Source organism: Vanessa atalanta, chromosome 16 (genome assembly GCF_905147765.1).
Source record: "Vanessa atalanta chromosome 16, ilVanAtal1.2, whole genome shotgun sequence".
NCBI lineage: Eukaryota > Metazoa > Arthropoda > Insecta > Lepidoptera > Nymphalidae > Vanessa > Vanessa atalanta.
This window is the reverse complement of record NC_061886.1, coordinates 8324652-8348643: the sequence shown is the minus strand read 5'-3', so window position 1 is coordinate 8348643 and position 23992 is coordinate 8324652. Positions and strand designations below refer to the sequence as shown.

The 23992-nt window shown below is 32.1% G+C and overlaps 2 protein-coding genes across 2 annotated transcripts; both read right to left on the bottom strand.

The window, feature by feature from the left end:
• Positions 1–892: 892 nt before the first annotated feature.
• LOC125069748 lies at positions 893–11551 on the bottom strand. Its single transcript, XM_047679315.1, has 3 exons — positions 11217–11551; positions 6796–7016; positions 893–1930 (listed from the first exon to the last, which is right to left on the bottom strand). Exons 1-3 carry the CDS (start codon positions 11332–11334, stop codon positions 1025–1027), a joined length of 1245 nt encoding a protein of 414 aa, XP_047535271.1. The 5' UTR covers positions 11335–11551; the 3' UTR covers positions 893–1024.
• Positions 11552–12811: 1260 nt separating this feature from the next.
• LOC125069929 lies at positions 12812–15229 on the bottom strand. The gene is made up of 3 exons (XM_047679555.1): positions 15041–15229; positions 14652–14800; positions 12812–14215 (listed from the first exon to the last, which is right to left on the bottom strand). The coding sequence occupies exons 2-3, from the start codon at positions 14787–14789 to the stop codon at positions 13148–13150; spliced, it is 1206 nt and encodes a 401-aa protein (XP_047535511.1). The 5' UTR covers positions 14790–14800; positions 15041–15229; the 3' UTR covers positions 12812–13147.
• Positions 15230–23992: the final 8763 nt, after the last annotated feature.

The following is a 23992-nucleotide window of genomic DNA, read 5'->3' as shown; positions in this document are numbered from 1 at the left end:
TAAGCGCATTACGAGCGTATAAACAAAAGTCACATGTCAGTCAGTTGGGCTGACTTTCAATGGTTACCATGTTAAAAGTAAACATATTTAGAGAATTAGTAATAACAACTTCGACCATTACTTATCAGGATATGTCACACGATCCTAATCTCATTTTCGGAAGCAAGTCTTATCGCATTAAGAATTCTTATCATTCCAAGCGTATTCGTAATATCATTACCGGAAACAATGCGTTAATTGTATTTCGAATCATTAGAATTATGATAAAAATAATGACGAATTTTTAAAAAAAATATCGGTATCTTACATTGCCTAGAACATCATATTTAATTTTTTTTTTCAACATAAATATTAATAGAATTTCCAGTAGTTAAAATTATTAGCGATAATGTTACGTATGACGTTACTACTTGAGATAAAATCAAGCCTTTCTCTCAAGCCTTTTCAAAGAATAGCAATGTTGGTAAAGAATGACGTTATCCTGAACTGATATCTCTCCTTATGAAGTTTCAAAGTGGGCGCAACGAAAGTCATTTTCGTAAGGTCGAACATACAAAGAATATTAAATTAATATTTAATTTCGTTCAAAGCCATGGTACGACTAACATTTCGCAATGGAACATTTACAACACAAAGTCGGATCGTGTGAAGGACCCGAGCCCGTGAGCCGACCTTTGGGGCGCGCTGAGTGACATTTAAAGCAACTATTATTGTCAAAACTTTATTAAGAGCATCAGTTATTTTAGTTGCAAACAATTGGTTACGGCTGCAGTACGCAATAAAAATGATTAGTTTCTATTAAAATTACCGACTGTATTCGGTCATTGCTCGTTATAGCAATGATAACAATTCAAGTAGCTGGCATATGGAGGAGTTAAAGAAACACATCATAATAGTTAATACAGTTCATTTATATTAGGTACTTTATAACAATACTTTTAACAGTCTTAAAACGAACGACTTAGTGACAGTCGGCGGTCTACGCCGTGAGTCTAGGCTATTTACAATATTTACAAAATATCGGTCAGGCACAAGTGAGCGATGCGAATACGCCTATAGGATTCGTCGGCGCGCTGAGCCTCTGGAGGCCAGAGCATTGTCCCGCGCCTCGCGCAACCGCCTCAAAGAACTGCCGCAAATCGCTCACTGACCTCGTCGGAGGCGCTTGGAGGTCGTGTAGTGATGCCGCGCGCCTCGGCGTCGTTTCCGCCACTGGCACGGGACGAGCTAACTGCTCACTGCTCCGTGCTAAGCTTCCACCGCTTTGGGACAGCGATTCAAATAATGCACGCCTTTCCCGTACAGGAACATATTGTGTTGCCACTTCGTGAGAGTTTGGGGAACACGATCTCGCACGATTCTCAAGTGAAGCCGTTTTTCTTCTCGCCGCTTCCATTGCAAATCTGCCTCTCTCCGCTCCGCCTGTAGTGCCCTCCCAGCGCTTTAGATACCTATGTCGACCTAGCTCAGTTTCGGTAGTTCTCGCACGCGGTAATGTGTGATGTTGTGGCGGACTCGCATTCAGTTTACTGCAATTATCGCATTTGATAATTTCAGCTTTTCGTACTGACGCGTCCACCACATCAATGGTCTTTAAAGCGTCGAGGGAAAGAGATAGGTCAAGGCTGCGATCGGACGATGAATCATAGTCGTCGTCTTCTACGACGATGCCCTCGTCCGTTGCGGCAGGTGAGTGGTCTCTCCGAGGTAACTGAGTCTCAGAGGCTGTGAGCAGCCTTCTTCGAGCTCTCGGAGGTGGTCTGGGAGGACATGCGGGTGTCTCATGTATAGGTATTTTCTTTGGTTCCTTAATACACGTGTCGGCAGCTGGCAACACGTCCAAAAATCTAACTTGTGGTAGAGGTGTTTGTCCGAGTATTTCGACGCACAGCGCTCGCACCCAACGGGCGTATTCCGTCGCATTACAAGCCTGCAACAAAGAAAAACAGCATTATAATCGACAATAATAAAAACAGCAGATTTATGACTCAATCGTTCGAACAAGTTGAATAGTACGAAAATTGCAATTTGAATACGAATAGCTGTTTCATAGCAAACATTTTAAAGGGTAACCATTCCAAACGGACTGTAAGAACGGAACTAGTCGAGACTATTATCCATTGTAGTGAAACAGGGATTTCCTCTCGTCATAACGTGTTTCTTTACGTGTCAACACCTTCGCTTTCTAGCCCTTTTTATGTTAAATAGTACCATCAAAAGATCGCGAAATACAAAGGAGCAATGATTTACGGGTGTTGCGCTTTATTGAGGTCTATTAAATCGAGCGAGTCGTGAGAAAGGTGAGTTTGGAAGGGGATCCGAACGTCTTGCAAGACGTTCCTATTCTATTGTGTAAACTTACCTACGTTCACATATTATTTACAGAAAAATATTAAACTTTTTTGAGTGTCGTATGACATATTATTAAATAAAAATGATAATAAAGAATATTTACAATGTGAACATAGAGGTACGTAAAATTTTCTCTTAACCAAATTAATCGATTTAAAAATCGGCTAGGAATAAAATCGATTTCAGACCGGATTCGAAACAACTACAATTACATTAGATTAAGCCGAGACGATTATCAATTAACCGGCTACCGGTGTTGTTAATCAAATGCAATTATTCAATTCCTTGCGTGCATAACGAATCGGCTCCCAACAATGTGTACTTCAGTCACATGCATCTGTCATTGTTCAATAACAATACTTTCATAAATTATTTGCAAGATACTGTAGACGGAGCAACGTGACATTTTCAATGTTAAATGTAACAAAAACGAATGAATGAATAAAACGCAGCGTCCGTCATCATTACAAGTTAAACAACAAAAGTTTAAGGTTTATCATGTCTGCATACGTTTCTCGTTAAAAACAGCGATCCTTGTCCAATCTAGAAGATTATGTATACAATAAGACAGAAAATAATCCCGCTACTAATAATGATGAGTGTATTAAATTCCCTACATTGGTATTTGTGAAAAACTCTATATCTTCTGCCTCGACAAAATCTACGACTTCTAAAACAGAGCAGACAATTCTTATTTTTCGATTAATATTTACGATTTATTATTACGATTATTTATTTATTTCAATTGAGAACGGCGCAGCCCACATCAAAACCTCGTGATGTTTCTGAAAATTTACCTTCAGAAAAACTCAATAGCTTTTGAATAGCCAGAATATAATTTCAGGATTTACTTTACAAGCTTTACATCGATTGAATAAAACAACACTTAAATATTACATATTGTACATAATATGTTAATACATGCTAACGATTTCAAGGCTAACCTTTACATTCAGCATGTGTGTCAGAGTTGATATACATATTTCAATACATAGACGATTATGGTTAATTGTAAAATAAACTTAGGATGACTATAGAACACGTGTACTGTATTTATTATACCTATTCAATAATTGCAATCATAAACGTGTCTCCAAGGACAAATTGACATTGACTGAATTCTTGTACCACAGATAAATAATTACTTAATATATTCACTTAGCCAATAGAGCTTTGTAACAGATTATATTATATTATAAAGCTGTTTTCTTTTAAATTAACTGCCTTGTTTTTATCTTTAATTTGCGGTCCTGCGTAATAGATCACTTCGGATAAAAAATACATATATTATTGTTTAAAATTTAATGGTCTATTTCTTAATAACAACATCAGAAGCCATTAATATTACTTTAAAACATATATTTATTTATTGTGCTGTGGACAAAATTAATTGGCTTTTACTAAAGATTGGAATTCATCAAGTCGTGTTGACAGAGCTTACGATTAACTAAAAGGAATCCTACACAATTATGCCTATTTCATTGCCATTATTTTATTTATTTACGGTCGACTCCGTTTGTAAATATAGGTAAATATTGGTAAATATTTACTGTCTTTTGATATAAACGAAACGAGATTGACCATACATATAGTTGAGGTTACTTGATCGAGTAGGTCTTAGTTACAGTTCTTGTATTCGACATATAGGTTTGGATACATTTAAGAAAATCTAGGTAAATTTCTTTGTTTAAACTAAAAGATATGACTATCTGCAATTTCTTATACTATTGGACGAATTTGTATTAATTATTATTAATAAGAGGGCAATGCCCCGTTTCGAGATATTCGCGGGCTTTTACCTACATGAGTTATTTATACATATGAAAGTACTTTAAAGCCAATGTCCATAATTATACTGTTTCTACAAACAACCGTGTATTTATAATGTACTTACAGTTCTCTACAAACTTGTTCCATGGCAAATAACATTGACATTTAAAAAATAATCGAAAACTCATCTATTTACGACATTTGTTCCGAGACTTCAAAAAAGGTATTCTATAACTAGTATAATTTACACTTCACTTGTCACTACATGTGGTTAACAAGTGACTACTATAAAAAAACATATGACGATTTTGTCTTTTAAATAATAATAATACACAACGTGTAACTTAGTTATCATCATCAATTTTCATTACGGAGTAAAAATATGTATGTTTGTTGAAACATTTGAAGACATCAGGGAATAGCGCTAATTTACCGTTGATTATATTTGTTTAATATCCTTATTGTAGTTTATATATATATATGTATAACATTACGCATTATTATAAATTTTACACACATAAACAAAAAAAATCTCGAATATACACAAAAGCGGCCAAAAAATTACTACTGGTATCACTTGAATGGTTATCCTTGTGATGAATTTGTTTTGTAAAGCAGAATCGATAAAAAAAGTTTTAAGCGAAGCGATAATACTGAACAATAAAAAAGTGACTGAATGTCATGATGGATTGTTATACGATTGGATTAGAAAGAGAGAAAATACAGAGTGTACCAGCGCATGCGCACACTTGTACAATTTATATATCTCCTGAGCAGTCGACTAGATTCGCTTGAGAATGCTTTTAAATAGAGACCGAAATCAGTCAGTAAGACCTCCTCGACACCGAACGTTAACCAACTTAAATAGCAAGGTATAATTATTTTAAAAAAAGTCCGTTACCTTGTCTTGCCGAGAAATTCTTTGAAATGTATATTGAATTATCATAATTTACACGACGTCATTTATAAAATTGATAGGTTTTTTTATGATGTTGAACTACGAATGTATTCTTTGTAGAAAACATGCACACCGTTTTCTGTGCTGTATGATAAACAGGTGACAGCGGTGCGTTTATTTGGAATGAATGAATGATTGTAGGTATAAAAAACGCAATGTAATGTAGAATCTACATTCCGAGACGGCAATAGCTTTACATTCAAGTTAATCCTATACCTATCACTATGATTTAAAAGGACTTACTTGAATAAATAAAAACGTATCGTACAGAAAATATTATAAAAAAATGATATAAATAAAGTCTCTTCTATTTATTATTTAACGGGAAATGAAAACCTTTCAAGAAAAATAAAAAACAATTTAATAACGGTACACACGTTTAATATTGCAAATGTCTGCATATATCGATGAATTCAAAACTGCTCAGACATGTCGTTTAAAATTGACGGAAGTCGCTCAAGAAAATGATTCAATTAACCGTGTTGTAAGCATGTGTTATTACGTAATGAGTCACTTTATGTTATTCATATAAAATACGTGTCGTTTGACATGCATCTCTATAAAACTTACAATTGCGAATAATTTAAACGTAAACAAAGGTACCATGTTAAAAAAAAAAAAAACAGAATAAAAAATAATGTACTAATAAGCAATTTAGCAGTACAACAAACTGTAAGCAAATGACTAGATGTCGCCCGCGGCTTTGCTTGCATTTTAGGGGTTTGATTGCTTCATACCAAATTTCATCAGTTACGGTTCAGTGGTTTGGTGAAAGAACAACAGGCAGACAGACAGAGAGTTAAAATCAGTAGAGATAGTATAGTTGACATTTCTCATCTCTGTCTTAATTAATTTTATTTAAGAAAAGATTGTTGTGGTTTACTTAATTTTTATTTAGTTTAATGTATCGTATTTTTTGTACATTAATTAATTTATTATAATCTGTGTATTTTATATTATTTGTTAATTTTTACACTTATGCTTGCATACATTTTCCTTTAATTTTTAAGTTTTATAAATGTTTCCTATCATATTGAATGTAAAAATATCATTTTTATCCATGATAAACAAATAAATGAACTTCATTTATTAATGTCGGTATCTATGTATATATAAGTAACCTAATATTGACCGACTCATCCCGAGGTCTAAGAAGCTAAAGGTCCGATTGTCTTGAAATTTGGCAAAGTTACTTTCGCGACGTAGACGCTCACTGACAAATGATTTTTCGATACTTCAACTTCAATTATAATTAATTAATTAGAAATTATATTATTGAATAATAAAATCGCACGTGACATTGGCGAAATAATCTGTGCCCTCTTGGAACAAATAAGAGCCAGAATAAAAAAATATATTGAATAATATAATATAAAAATTTAACGAAACATATTAAATGTTATTGCTTTTGATAAATATTATAATCTGTGTTAAATAATTTTAATTGATATTATCGAGAAGTATGTCAGTAAGCTAGCGGTAACAAAACCACAGTCGTAATGACTATACGTTCTAAGAAAGTCTTGAACCGATTTCCATAAAATATGGTTTGCCTAAATCTGCTGATATATTAATATTAAGCATCGTTTATTCTTGATTTTTCTTATATATATCCTTTAAAGTTGTAGTTGATTTTGTTACCGCAACCATTTTTTTTAAAGATTAGATTTTACCATTCGAATATACTAAATAAAATAAGTAGTTTCCCAATTTACCTGGAACGTGGCAACAGAGGCGTCGTCCCGCAATCGCGACAGCTGAAAGGCATTCGGTAGGGTCGCTGCGGCGCGCAGATGCAAGTGCCTGAGCGGCAGCCTGGCTGCTGGCCGACGGGGAAGGGTGCCATCTCGCCAGGCAAGCAGACAGCCTCCACGAACTGCGGCCCGCACCCACGCCCATGACTCATCGTCATCATTGTAATACTGTCTGAGGACACCTGTAGACAAAGACAAAGGGTTTTTTTTTAGTTTAATTACAGATAACACACCTACTCTATCATTAATTACCGTCAGGAGTACCTACATGACTAAAAAGGTCAAAGTCACGATTGTATCTCTACAATCTACAGTTGCATTTGTTTCCTCACTAGCACCTTAGTGTGCGATTATCGACAATGGATACGTATTTTTGCTTTGTGACGTCATCAATCTATTATTCAAATTAACAAGTAGTATGTTGTTTCTCATCGTCTGTGATATTGGCAAAATAATCAGTGCTCTAATGAGTTCTGAAAGAGAATCATGAAATCTTCGCTGATTACATCTTTAAACGCCTGTTATTACATATAAGTGTTCTATTCTAAAATTTATATATTCGATCATTTTTCAGCAACTCATTTATCATCCCACCCTTAGTTACGCGAAACATTTGATATTTCAATTACTAAACAATTTAAATAGGTACCCACATTTTTAATGATATTGCGTCATAATGATTTTGAAAAATCAATATTAAAAACACGCTATTTATTTTCATTTAACGCGTTAGATCGGCTAAATATACCCCGAACACTCGTTACTTATAAAAGAAGACAGTAGACTGCTACATAACGCTACTTTTAATTTTTGTATTTCAGTTTGAGTTTGCTAGTGTAATTACAGGCACACATTGACTTCTTAGCTCCCAGTGTAAATGGCATATAGGCGAAGTAAGTGCCAATAAGTGCCAATCTCTAATGAGTGGTGACAATTGTCCATCAGATAATCCATTTGCCAATTCACAACCAATTATAAAAAAATAAAAGAACGAAAAGTACAAAGAGTTAAATGAACAAGTCTAGTTCAATTTCAATAAGAATTCATTTGCACCTTCGAACAGAGAATGGAAAAATTTAAGCAAATAAATACATTTGTGCTCATCATAGACACACACAAATTAATACTATATTAGGTACCTACACAAATATTATTATGTAACTAATATGACAACTAAGTCAACGAGTGACGAAGCAAATGTCACTGTTTAACCTAGTTAGGCCTTGAACAGTTTAGTTGAAATTCGAAGCATGCCATCGGCACGCAATTATTGATTTTATTTTCGCCGTCAGTAAAGCATGAGCTACATCGATAAAACATTCAAATAACACGCGATACTAATATCTATGCTAATAAAAAAAAATCGATGGCGTGATTCCTACTTATAAAATACTAGCGACCCGCCCGGCTACGCGGCGCAATTTATTAATACGGAAAATGTTACGATACAAAAAGTTACCCGTACCGTACATAACGTATGGGATGTTATGTACGGTACGGTAAATATACATACGGTATACGTACATATGTAACAATATATTTGTTAGTATATTATCATATGGGAATAAAACTTAAAAATTCCATAATCGTACGTAAACCTTGTGACATTCCGCACAGTCGATAAACATTGGAGGTTATTCACAGGATTTCCCTGTTTAAGCAATTAAATGTGTTAAATAAACACATTAAAAAAATCAGATCTCATGATCTACAGCACCTTTGAAATCTGTAATCTTTAGATGGTATAAAACAAAGTCACTTCTCGCCGTCTGTACGCTTAGATCATTTAAGCTACTCAACGAATTCTAATGCGGTTTTCACCAAAAAACAGAATGATTCCAGAGAAAAGTTTATAATAAATTAATAGTATAGTAGGGAAAAGCCGAGATTCGCAACTTTCCTAGTTGAAAAAAGCATAAAGAAACATTATATGTTTGTTTTGCAACCTATAACTTGTATATATAAATTATTATACTCGAGTGACGTCGGGGCGGGTATCTAGTATACAAATATCTTTATTAATATTCCGGTCCAGTTCCCTAACCATTTCTATAATTGTTACACGACCATAGAAATAATACATAACAATTATACATTCGGTAGATAACATTGTAAACATTTTAGCTGATAGCGATTCAAATGAGTGAATGGGTGTCTAAGATTTTATTTGTTATATTGATACCAGTTATGGTATACATACATATATATACTAGTGTTCGCTCAATACAAGTTCGACAATATTCACTGTTAAAAATTAGACTAAAATAAGAATTGGCATGTTTAAATTTTTATATCATAAAATACAAAATCTAGTTGTATTTAGCAAACAAAAAAAAAGTGTAGTTTATAAGTAGTAACCATGTTAAGTCTGTTCGAATCAGGATAAATTTTAATTTAACCGTAGGTAGTTATCTACTTTGTGATAACTTTACATTTTATTAAATACTGTGACATGAAAAGGTGTTTTTATGAGCCTAGTCGAATAAAGTATATTTTGATTTAAATTTTATAGTAAATATTATGTTCGTGAAAGTATAAGTTGTACCTCTATAAACAATACTAAACTCAGTTCATATTTTAAGAAAGTGGTTCGTGTATTTTTAAATGATTTAAATTATCGATAAGTAATGCTCAGTTGTTTCCATAGTAACTCATATACATAAATATATTATGGGTTACCATGGAAACCGCAAAGGAGGAAAAGAACGATAGATATTCGCAATATAAACAAAAGAAAGACATCAGTTTTGTGTTCCACTGTTGTATATTACATGGTATATAGATTTCGACCGATTTTAATGAAAACTTATTAAAATCAAATGTATCTCGTTTGCGAAATATATAAATAAAATGTAAAAAGGCTAACAAAAGCCGGACACCGTTTATTTTGGCCGGACACACAATCTAAAAAGCATAACTATGTCTGGATTTATCCGGACGCCTGGCAACCCTAGATGCAGATCTATCTTGGCTATGGTTCTTCAGGTAAATAGAATATCTAGAGCCTATAAAATGTCAGCATCATATAAAATTATAATTGGTTAGTTGTTTTTCGCCGCCATCGGGAATAAAAGGGCATTTTATTGATTATAGTTTATTTCGAATGTATTTTTGGCATATTTATCAGCATAATATTGTTTGTTGGAAACTTTTCTTTTGAAATAAACATGACTTCTAAGTGTAATTATATTCGAAGGATTTAGAAATATGTTAATAAGTAACCAAGCTAATTAGTTAAGTAACTTTGAACAAAAGCAAGGATGTTTTTATTGCTCTTGATATAAAAATGATATGTAAAATATTATAAGTGCAAAATATTTATTATTTATTTATTATATTTAATCCATACAATTTTGTATTTTTATTCTTTATATATGTAAATACGAAAACAATATTATTTTTAAAAAAATTAAGTTTTAGATTATTCAAATACCTATATATATATACATACAGATATTTAAAAGTTAGTACATCATGAAATTAATTACAAATCTAATTTAAGTACATAATAAGTCTTAATAAAAACAATGAGAACATACATTTGAAATTAAATTCAACATCGTATCGTAAAATTTCGGATATCATTCATAAGTCATAATCAAATTTTATGAATAATAATCAGTTTCTCTTATAATTTAAAACAACACGAATCGGACATTGATACGTACTAATATAAATATACTGAACGATATGAACAGTTAAATTAAACAATGGTCGTGGTGTGTACCAGATGTTAACTCATTCCCTTCGCTTTCCGCTCCACTGACGACAGATGTTTCCTTTAAAGGATACACGATTGGTTTCGGTACTCATCTTACTAAAAAATCTATAAATCAAGCTATATTTATATAATTCGCACTGAGATACTAATCAGCGATTATTGCCATTATTTCACGTGGTTGAGTACGTATTTTTACAGTAACCATTTTTAATTTTGATTTGTATATACTTGCTTAAGTCCTCAATGTAACTGTGTACGTAAATAAGTTACAACAAGAATAGTTTTAATTCATTAATAAATTGCTTTCAATGTAATTTTACATTGAATATTTGACTATTGATACAATTGCGAAGACATTTGTTGATTTATTTTCTGTATAGGTACTCAATTTTACTGTTGAATGATAATGTTTAAGAAATATTTGATAATAATGAATTTCTACCCTCAAATACCTATCTGATAAAATTATTGCAAAGTAGAACTACTTAAATTAGATTTTGTAACGTACAATAGAAACTAAATACAAGAATGATTATGGAAAACAGTATTGCAGATAGAATTAGTTAATTATTATTATGAATTCTAAAGGTCAATGCACTTTTATGGCCTAGTTAAATATTTAATAATAAATATTAAGTAGCTATGTTTAATAAAATCTTACCCGATATCCTGAGATTTGGATCTGCAGGCGTAGGTACAGGTCCTGGCGTCAATTCAGGTCGAAGCTTCCGCAAGCCGGCCACCACCCGTGGTGCCGGCGACTGCTCCCCCACAAGCATCGCCCGTCACAACAACATTTCAATAATAAACACTCCACTTATCACCAAAACATCACAATTCCGATTAATTCGATTCAAGAAAATATTTGCCAAAAGAAACTGTCAAATCGTTTTTTAAATTTCGTATGTGTTCGTTATAAATCGCGCGCAACGCATTTTTTTTATCTGTGCAGTGGCTCGAGAATTATATTGTCACCGTCTAGCCAGCGTGCAAGCATGTCATTGAATGAATGGAGTTGTGTGAGGTCGCTACGCCCCACTACAATATACATTACTACGAGAGTACGATATTGTTGTGATTAGTTATACGCTGTACAGCGCCATCTAGCGTTGAAAAGCATGCGACAGGCAGCTTTTGAAATTAATTGCGCTTTAAAAAAAACTTTATGTATCAAATAAATCTGTTATAAATAAATATATCTCATATCTTTAAAAAAATATTAATTTGCTTTTAAAAAGAAAAACATAATTGCTTTTTTTTTACTAAAAAAAAATTTCATTTAGTGATTATATGTAAAATAGTAATATTTGTTATTTTAAGTTTTATTTTATATTTTGTTTATCTAGCGATGAATAGCAGAGCTATCATAAACAACTGTAGTTTAGCTTTGTGTTTTTAAAAAATAACTAAAGATGGCGTTGTTAATCAAAATGTCGAAGTATTTTAAATCACTTAGCGTAAGTATAGATGGCGCTAGGTAGCTATACATACTATGTCATCTAGTGTTGATGATCTGAACTATTTGACTTAATTTTTTAGTCAACTATATTTCTCTTCAATAGATGTCACTAGTTGTACTAAACTTTCTTATCGAACGTAAACTTACATTTAAACCTTTAATCAGGCAAAAAAAATGTTATTCGAAATTACTAATACTTCTCTAAAAAAATAATAAGGCTTATTTTTAAAAAAGCTTTATTTCATGTCCTAAAAAAATCTCACTAGATTATAATAAATACTCTTTTACGATAGTAGATTTGTCGGTATGAAAGAATATAAAAAAAGCTTAATGCAATAACTTTGTTGTAGATATTACAAGCACTGTTTTTGCCACGAAGGTAATAATTACTTAGTCATAAGCTATTATTATGGGTTCAATTTGCAAAATTGTATTTTGTGATAAAGGAATAAAATTTTCAATGAATATTTAAATTAATATATTTTTATTATTTATTAATAATTATAGTTTTTTAATGTAGCAATAATAAAAATAATCAGCCAGGCAACTATGTAATATTGATTTAGTAAGTCTTTTTTAAATACTGTAAAGCTGCATTAAAACAGAAGTGATAAGGATATAACTAAAAATAAAATCATATTTGTATAACTTTTGTATTCATATTTAATATACGATAAAGGTAATAAAAATCACACAATCGATTAATTCCGTACAAATGTTTCGAAAGCAATTCAAAACTTAATAACATACAGATAAAACAGAATGATTAACCATATTATGTTTTCAAATATCAGGAAGACATGGAGATCAAACACATGGCACATTTACATATATTTTCAAATTAAAATTATTCTTAACTTAAACGCTTAAATAAGGCACATCTCTGTAATATAATACTTAACCTAATAATATAACAAGTTACAACGAATTAAAGCTTTATCGTGGAAGAATTAGTATCACAACAATGAAGTGGCAGTTCAAATGCGTAATAATTTTTTACTGTGAGCATTTTTTTTTTATCCGAGTATTAAAGGCACTACGGTCCTAATCCGTTCTAAGGAACACTCAAATGTATTTGACTACGCAGTGTTAATAATTGCTGATTGCCTAATTGTTTTGTGACATAAACAGTATTACCATGGGCGCCATTTGTTTGCGTCCATTTCAAGGTCCACTGGTGGTCCATCTCGTCGATCTTTTTTCTCTGCATAAAAAGCATCGAGCTGTCGCCTTGCTTCTTCTTGTTTTTTGTACTCTTGATATTCGATTAATTTCCTTTTCTTTTTAGGTGGCAAGTTGCTGTAATCCATTGGCAATTCACAATATTCTGGTACATTAACGCTTGCCTCAGGTTTTTTTTCTACTGCAACTGGTTCTCTATTCGGGCTCCTATATTCAATTTGATCCCTCGGAGAATGTGTCATTACTGATGATTTGATTGGTGAACGGACTTTCCTCAGATCCAAAGTGTCGTTACTGCTCGGGTAATTTGGCGTAGGATAATGATATGCAATGTCGTTTCTGTAAGCCTCATCGCGCGTGTATCTGGGTTCAAGAGGCAGGTCTGAATTCGCACTGACATCGACGTTGGCAATGTTTTCATTTCCTCGTTTGTCCATGATGTGTTGTCTGATTTTTTGTAATATTACGTCTTTCGCCTCAGCCGGTACTTTATTGAAGTAAGTTCCATTTCGGTGGCCATTTATTGATCCCTGTTCGGCGCTATGATGCGAAACCAGTTTGTCGACTGTAGTTAAGAGACCGGTAATAGAAACGTTTTGTTTATTATTATTCGATCTCCCAAATGACCACTGTTTGGGTGCGCTGTCGGCTGAATACACTGAATCTTCGGCATCGGATGAAGATCTCTCGTGGTCGCTGTAATAGTGATGTCTGTCTGAAGCAACTGAAGATGGTGATATCGGAGGAGAAAATGTCGGTCTCTCTGGTACTTGAATTGTCAGCGGCTGAGCGGTTATCAATCTAGATAGGTGTCCAACTAAATTTTGACTCACTTTTGAGTCTAAATCCGGCACGGACATTATAAATCTGCAAGCTTCAGCCGCACATTGACCAAACCCGGCTTGAAATTTCTTCGCCTCCAAAACCGGATCCTTAGGTCTATGCAACTTCGTGAGATGATTAACAGTTAACTCAAGGATATCTGCCTTTTCCAACTTGCTTAAGTTGTCGTCATCGATCTGGGAACAAAAATAAAGTGGTCAATATAAGACGCAGGTGCACATCGAGTGGCGCGTTACGGGAGTTAATCGTCATATTAATATAACAGTACTAGTTAGCTTCTGTTTATTAAAGGGCGTTTATTTTTATATTCATGTTTCGCTACGGTTCAGTTCGCGTTTAATAAGTGCTCGGTTAACAAATAAAAAGATAATAACCGGTCCCGGATAAACATAAATGGCGCGTGAATGAATTAAGATGGATTGCACTTTGATGTCAGTAATTTAATTCCTACTAAAAATAACATTTATAAATGTGAACGACATTTGAATTAATTAATTTACAAGGTTTGTTATTACTTAGTTTTTAATTTTAATAAAACTCGATATGGAATGGGATGAAGATGTAAGTCACGGCGCGTACGGAGAAGTAAAAAATGCGGGGACAAAAACTCACCTCCAAGGCGCCGACCATTAAATCCTTCAATTCATCGAGACATCGATTAATGCGTGCCCGACGTTTTCTTTCTAGTAGAGGCTTAGTTATCTTCTTATATTTAGCAGTCTTAGACAGAGGCGCGGGATCCGACGACATTATGACAGACCCTGCCAATTAAAGTCGTTTATTTATGTCTTTCTAATGATATGAATATACACACTATTAATTAGTATCGAAATTCACGGAAATTAGCAAATTAATTCTCAAGTCTATTTCGGTCGTTTGAAACTTAAAATATCTTAAAAGCATACATTAAGATATTTTGGATGAATATTTTTTTTTTAAAATAGATAAACTTTGCTATTTTTAAATTTATTTTTTATTATATCGTATTAATTATTGCTAACCTTGATGACACGATCACAGATTTGAATATTATAAACGGTTTTTGATAGAGCTTTGAGCCCGACACACGCGTCTCCGCCCGCGGGTCGGATGGTACTGCCTGAAAAAAGCCTTCTCGTCCCTCGCGTCGCTTCCCGCCCTTCCCGTCCCTTCCCTGCCATTCATAGCGTGCGAGAGAGCACGTGTGGCCCCGGGATCAACTTACCAACATGCGTGAAATACTTTCCCAGAGACGACTTAAATAACTTTTAGTATGAAATATTTTACGGAGTTTTTATGTGAATCCTAGTTTTAGTTTCCGACACATTCTTTTAATGTTGTTTACTTTAATGTCATTAAATTGACATCGAAACGTGTATAATTTGACATTAAGTTAAGTTAACCTGTTATTTTACATATGGAGTGGTCAAGACATTAGTTTTAATATTAACACTTAATGTCAGTTTTGTCTCTACAAACTTTAAAGTTACATCGTTTATATTGCTCGATACCCACGTGATATATCTTTTAAAATTTGCAGTTACCGCTCCCTAACTTTCGGCTTCCTTTGTAAATTAACAGCACAATAAACATTAAGGAAAAACGTTAAAACAACCCAAGTGATTATTACCTTATAATAAACCTTCTTTAAATAATACAAAATATGTAACTGTACCGGGTATTTATTATTTAAAGATAACACTACTTTTATCGAAATCATAAGTACCGCCATACCATTCTTACTTTGTCGGTTCGTAACGTAAGGACACAAAAAATGTAACGCAACAAATGGACCGGGCCCAAAATGGGCCAGAACTTAAATTGCTTCTCGGCAACTTTTTCTAGCCAGGTAGAAATTGGCGCGAGTCGTCCTTTTGAATTTCGAAATATTTTACCTTTATCATTTAAAAACGTTGACCCATACTAAATAATAAAATGGCCGCTCAACGGCTGAATAATTATTAGCCTTAGCCAGAAAAAAAAGTCAAATGTGATTATTGCCTATTAAATTGGATTTCCATTTATAAAATACGCGCTAATGTAGAAAACGTGCAAATTACGTTTTAAAATAATATATTTGCATTTTGTCATCTAAATATATTTATATATGCTATTTCACAATGTTATGCGAGTTTTAATTTGTATGATATACTTATTTTAAAAAGTATATTTTTAATTATAAATCTAAACGCGATTGCTAATTTATATTTGCACAAAGCACATAGATGAAGTTATATTATATAATTTTCTTACAGTTTATGTAATAAACTGAACAAAAAAGTATATAAGTTGCACAAAGGTTTATTAAGAATAAGATAGACTTATCTAACAAAAATACTTACGTTACTGCTTACCAGAACTCTACAATCATTATTTTGTCTACAAGAAAACACACACTCAGAATTACTTAGATACTCCAGAGCAAGACTCAACAATGACACATACCTCGCACGAATTATTGATAGCTACTAAGCAAACTTAAAATAAAAGACAAAATTTATTTACAGTTACAATTATTTTGACTATAACTTTGTTAAAAATAAAGTGACTCAATATAAAACATACCTTGATTAAAAAAAAAAATAAGATTGAATAAAATGGTCGTATTTGAAACGAGTCGGTACCCGCGTGCGGATCAGCGCGCGCGCTAAAGAATCTGGTCCTGATTAAGATGATCAAAAGCTCATTGCCTATTAAATCTAAATATAAAAATACAAACTTACAACACCAGTTTCTATCGTACGTAGTGATGATAGAGATGAAATAGTGATTTCTAGATTAGGTAGTGTTTTTTATGTCCCCTTTGCTTGAAATTGAAATAAGCATTAAAAAAAAAGATTATCCTGTCATTAAATAACTAACAAAAGATGATACTTATCTTTGTAACGTGGCACAGTATTTTTTTTTTAATCTAGGCCTGTAATGTCGTGATGACATATTATATATGACCTTTATATTATTTTTACATGCCACTAGTATACATTTATTAATGATTATATATAAATCTATTAGGCATATTATATATAGATATTCAATGAATATCTTATAAAAGATCATTTCATTAAGTGAGATTAACTAATAAATTCAACGCGGATGAAGCTACGAACGAGATCTAATTTTAAGCATGATAGAATCTGTTTTATTAATACGTATTATTCGTTTTAAATTATGATTTGTCCACCTTTAGCAGCCATTATGGATTAATTTATTACCGATAAGTTCAACAATAGAAATGCAAACGATATGCTAAACAATTCAACGGCAAGAATATTTAGAAAATATTCATAGTATCTATTTTTGTGCGTATTAAATTAGAAGGTCCGTTCCGACTTTGTACTGGAAAAAAACAGATGCACGCTTCTGTTCCTACTGTAATATATCTCAGTATTGTCATATAATAGAATATGATATGATCAATTAATTAGTATCGACTCCATCGACTTATCCGCCCAAACAATAACAACATGCGTCAACTTTTTTTTTCAATCATACATAACATCTTTCGTAATTATATTTTGTAATTAAGACCTGAAAATATTTTTTATTGAAAGCTTCAGAAATATTCAGTGATACTATTTGGTAGATAAATTAAACTATTTCTTATTAGATTTTATTTTGTTTTTTTTTTCTTTGTTTTCGCTTAAGGAAGTCATTGACATTGACACAAGATAGAGTTGCTGTTTTATCTGTGGAAAGTTTTAAGGACACCGGAATTAGAAATGTATATTAGTATCTAGGATAGAAAAATAATTTGATTCTTCTCTTATAGCCAGTGACGTCATGTGAGCGCTTAGAATATTTGAAAGATTTAATTAATCTATGATATTTTCTAAATATTTAGACTAAAGATTTTTATACATATTTTCTTCAAATAACATCTCAACTGGTTTATAATAGAAACAAGAAATATAAGAACTACTATAAGAGGAATACAGTAGAAAGTACGTAACTGTCAGATATGAAAATTTTATTGTTATAATGTCAATTTCGATGTTTATTACCGTCCGTACTGGATGAACTGAATGTCGTCGGTAGGAGCACATTTTTGATTCCGAATTGGCTGCACAGTATATGCAAAATAAACATGCTCCTTCCATAACTATTTTGATAACACAGTACGTTTATCTTTATGGTTAAAACCACAAACAAATTTATGATTGGAGCGAAAAGGCGGTAAAAAAAACTTCGGATCATTTTACCCGCTTATTTTGTTCCGTTTTTAAATATATCATATAGTTACATAATTATTAAGCTAAAACCAGTAGCAGATACGAAACCATTAAAACAATTAAAATCTATAACGTTAAGATACATAATAACAATCAATATGCAAATATAAATAGTACTTTATTCAATTATTGCGTAATAAACATTAAAATAACGGCAAATTTTGATCAAATATTAATTTTATTATATCAAATGTTAGTTAAAAGTATAATTTGATTGATCAAACGATTTAAACTATACTTATTTGTTGTTTACACGTGTTCGAACAGACACCATTAGAGAAATAATATTATGCTAATAAAGTAGATGGCGATCGTTTCTGTTATCTGATATTTGAATTTTATCTTTATCAACCAATTTACAAATGTGACATTGGAATAAATAAAGTGTCCTTAAATCTAAATATATTAATATACTCTACTAGTACATACTAAAATAAATTATTCTTTAATTATCTGTAGATCTACTTAAAATATTTTATAAAATAGGATAATTTTAAAAGAGATTTAGTTAAATACTTAATTAATTGATCGATAATGCGAGGCTTAATCGAAGATGTCGGTTCCAGCACGGAGGAGGACGACTGAAATTTTATATTTTTTATAATGTATCTAGTTCTTGACGTTGAAGGAAAACACGGCAAGGTTGTGTAAGTTGGATGAAAAATTACTATATACGTATGTATCCGCATTAGAGCAGCGTGGTGGGATTATTTGTTAACCTTTTCCTCTTACATGGAGGAGGACTTACTCCATGAGCGGCTGCTGATTCACTAACTAAATCTTTTTTACTTAATTTAGAGATAGGTTACTTTGGTACGAAATTTTGTTTCCGATTCAGGATGTCAATCCCTCTCTTCCGGTGCTCGGTCAACGGTTCTAAATGTGTAATTAACTGTTTTTTTATTGCAAAATAAACTTTAATATTCTATATGCGAAGACTTATTTGCTACTTGACAGCTTTCCAACTAAGAAATTACCAATAAACGGTTGACTATAATTGCTTCCTTATAAAATGCCTAGACGTATCCGTCGGCTTGCGTGACAATCCCGAATGTTCCTCGCATTATTTTTATTTAAGCATGTTTATGTTTTATTTAAAGACAGACAGGAATTTGCATAATTATCCAATACTAATAAATACTTAAATAGTTGTGATAAGATCTTGTGCCAGCTCCCTTCGATGCAACTAAACGAACAGGCACAAACAATATTTTCCTGTCAAACATCATTAATTTGTATTGCTGTGTTTCAGATCGAAAGGCGTTTGATCGTTGTGAAATAAAGGAAATAAAGAACACAACACATCTTAGATAATATAGTTGGTGGTACGCTGTCAGTAAGGAATATTTGATATTTGTTACAGTATCAGTTTATCAGTATTGGTCAACGCGCTGCGGTGATGACTTAACCATCCGATGGCTAATTTGTTTGTCCACCTTCCAATTTTAAATTTAAAAAATACACCATAAATTGCCAGTAAACTTTCAAGTTTAACGAAACACCAGAATTGCTCTGCACGTGGGCATAATTGCTTCAATATAATTAGCCTAGTCGTGTGGGTGTCCGTCGGCACGCGTGGGAAACCAATGGCTGACAATTCTCACATCAACGCGATCGCTTCGATACCAAGTGTAAACAATCTATACTCAATATGAACAGGGAATTGATACGGACAAGAATTTGTTCTTAGAAATATTTTATATGACGACCAGATATAATAGGTTGAAATTTTTGCATATACGAATACATTATGTAAACAACTTGACGAAAGGAAGACCGGTATTTGATTGCAACGTTTGAATGTAACATTTTTTGACACAAAAGGCTTTCATGTGTTCTAAACCTCTGTTTTTTTTTTGATTATGGAATGTATAAAAATATTAAAAAATATTTCATGACAACATAACTATTTTATACTCGTCAAGATAAAAATAGTATTAAAAAATCTGAAGACGCAGCCACGTCACTTCGAATATACATCTTCCCACAGTGACATATGTTAACGATTTATTATTTAATTATGCAAAGAAGCATTCATGTGTATCTTTTGAAATCTTTTCACACCTCCGAACCTTTCTTTACAAATTTATTCACTTTGTTAATCCTAATAGATTGTTGACTTTCTTTCTTAATCATATTATTTGATTATATTTTTTATTTGTACAATTTAGTCGTCAATGCAATATAGAAAAGAAGTTCACTTACGTATACAAAAAATAGAAAAAGACCTAAAATGCATCCTTGCACAACATCCATGCTTAGTAACAATAGTAATGTATCTATTTGCCAAATGTGGGTAATAACAAGATTATTATATTAATTATTTGTTTCCATCACACTTGACTGTCATCGAGAGCGTGCTAATGTATCTTTATGCATTTTAAAATCACGATCCTGCATTACCACAGTATAATATCACAGAAAAATAATAAAATGACCAAATAATAATACAACCATTATAATTGAAATCATTTACAAAATAAAATAGTATAAACTAAACGTATAAAAAAATGAGGATGTTAAAAAATAATATCAATAAAAATTAAAAGGTTAAAATACTTAACAAGCATTTGAGATAAAATTCTAAAATTAAATACAAAACTGATCAAAATTGTAACCACGTTGTGTTTACTTACTAATTGGAATAACTGCATCGTTGGTTATTTAGGTAGTAGGTACTCATATTTTATTCCATCAATAGATACTTGACTTGTGTGAATTATTTTTTATAGATCAAATAATTAGATTAAGTCTAATAAGATTAGACATCGTAACGATTAGTTTACATAAAATCGTTTCATGCACTACGTAATTTAAACCTCTAAAATATAACACGTTAAAAGCATCTTTTGTTTTTTTTTTACTTGTGTATGTTAAATTATTTTATAACAGTAATTACATCGTCACATAAGTAAAAGGACGTGTGTTTAATATTTTATTGTAGTCTTTAGTCCTTTTCTAAAGTACTGCCAAACATGAGTCCTAGATAACGATAATATCTAATTCAATCACTGTTTTCACCGAACATTACTGTTGCACTATCGTGTATGACTGCCTTACAAAGTAAAATATATAAATTTAATGTTCTTTTCATTATACAATATACAATATAGGTAGACAAGCTAATGGTACCCACTGATGGTAAGTGGTCGATACCGCCCATAGAAATAGTCATTGTAGTAAATATCAACCAAGCATCGCTAATCTTGATAACTATGATGTTTTATCCCTAGTACCTGTCGTTACACTGGCACACTTATTCTTCAAAATTGAAGAATTTCAAGTATTGCTGTTTGTCGCTGTAGTATGCGTTTTACCTCCCCAGACGAGCCAGTAAATTTGTAAAATCAATCTACTAGACGTGAAATCAATTTAGAGAACTGCCACTGAGCTCCTCTTAAATAATTTGACAGTTTTCAACACACACACACACACACACGAATAGCATACATATTTTTGTGTGTTGGAGCGGGTAGTTTTGATTGGATTCAGTAGGTGGCGTTGCGATCGGTTACCTGGTTTTTCGTAGAACAAAAGTATAAAATTTATTTCACACGTTCGAAATTAGGCGACCAGCTAGTGAATATAATATAATAATCTCCCTCCTTAAATCCACTTAATAGAATCAAGATAAGCTAAAGATAAGAAACGAAGTTATGCGATAATAATTATTTGAATAAAAATGTTTTTCTTAAGTTAGAGTTATAAGATACGGGAAATTAACTGCTTAATCATTTGCCACACTTTGAATGTATTATTCATATAGTAGTAAAGTTTATTATATACAACTAGTTCTATATCATAGACAAACAGTGTTATAGAAATGATATATTTCATATCTACCGATACGATACACTCTTGGTCTACGCCTAGCCAAACATGAGCATTGATGTATGCTTAAACTAAAATATATATTCATATAGTCTATTACATGGAATTTCATAACACTATTTGTGAGATAAACTGTAGCCAAGTGGTGTCAAATATTTGTATAATACTAGTTGTCGCCCGCAGCATCGCTCGTGTTTGAGGGATTGGTTGTCATGTTTTAGACAAAATAAGTAGCCTGTGTCCTTCCTTGAAGTTCAAGTTTGCTTCATATCAAATTTCGGTTCATTGGTTTGGCAGTGAAAGAGTGAGTGAGAGAAGAGTAGAGTGAAGAGTATTCTTGAAAATTTTAATTCTTGATGAATTAGCAAAGTGAGATGCGAAAATACCACGAAACATAAATCTCTATCAAATATAGTTTTACTAACTTACTTGCAATTAAAATTGTGAGGAACTAAATAGTAGGAGACTTGCTTAGATTAAATTAAGTAATTCTGAGTGTATGTTCATGTTGTCTTTGCACTCTCACTTTGATTTAAGGAAACAACTCTACTTCTTGTAATTATAGTTAAAAACATCTCCATAGTCCACCCCCACAATAACAGATATATTTCCGGCATATATATCGCCCACACAATATTAACTTACTTCAACTTGGTGGTAGGGTGGTGGAAGTCCGACCGTACCATTCATCACTTTTTCTACCACTTAGTCTTGTTCTGATTGGAAGGCGAGTAAGCTAGTTTAATTACAGATACAAAGGATATTATAGGATACCTCTTTGTTCCCAAGATCAATCATCAAGAAGGCCACATCCTCGTCTATCCAAAAATTAAATTTTTACTCTATGGTATGTTTTGCGATTCGTTAATGATCTTTAATCCTATCGAAGTACATCGTAGATATAATTTGATAGGTATTTTAATGGTTCGGAACTTGACCTCTATAATATTATGCTAAAACACGGATTATGGTAAAGTGATGTTTTTTAAATTAAATTATACGTTCGTAATTTATTCATTTATTATTAGAATGTATTATATTTAAAGATCTTTGACGATTATTAATATTTAGCTCAATTCATAATTTAATGTTTCATACAAAGTTTTTTAAATATTACATTCATTTAAATATATTTTAACGAAACCGTCGCGTCGTATTGTGGACGCATTGGATTATTATTATTATATAACAAAAAATTGATTATAATTTAGTTTATACCTAGTTATACAGTCGTTATACAATCAAAAGTCTGATATTAAATACACGCACACAAACGCTTTTATTATAATTTTTACTATTATATTATAATAATATATCTTAAAAATATTATTTATTGCCTTATCCAAAATCCATTAACATATTACGTTCTTGATATTTTCCATTAGCTAACTAGGATTTATATTATAATTTATACAAATATATTTAGATAAGGATTTTGTTTGAGCCTACTAATCTCAGGAAGTCCCACTTGGGAGGTTATCACTACGAGAACATATTAAACGACAATGCCTCCTCGACGCGTCTGTATGTCTGAATACGATAAAATCAACAAGTGTCGAATTAATTTTCATATTGGATACACAAATGGAGTGTCAATAAGGTTTCGTTTTTATTGACTGAAACAGGACAATTATTATGGAGGAAGTCGAAAAAAAATATGCCGACTAGCAACTGGGAGCATTACTGGCGTGCGCCCTGTATACCAATGAAGTTATAAATTTCAAGATATAAACTCTAATAATAATGTTGACACTTATTATATTTTTGCGAAACCGATAGGGCTAGTTGACTATTAAATATAACATCACGGTCAAAATAAACAACCACGGAGACGAAGAAGTAACAGTTATAGCGAGTGAAACAGCGCGGTTTAGCTAGTATGTTATATATCGTGACATAAGCTTTTAGGCGTAA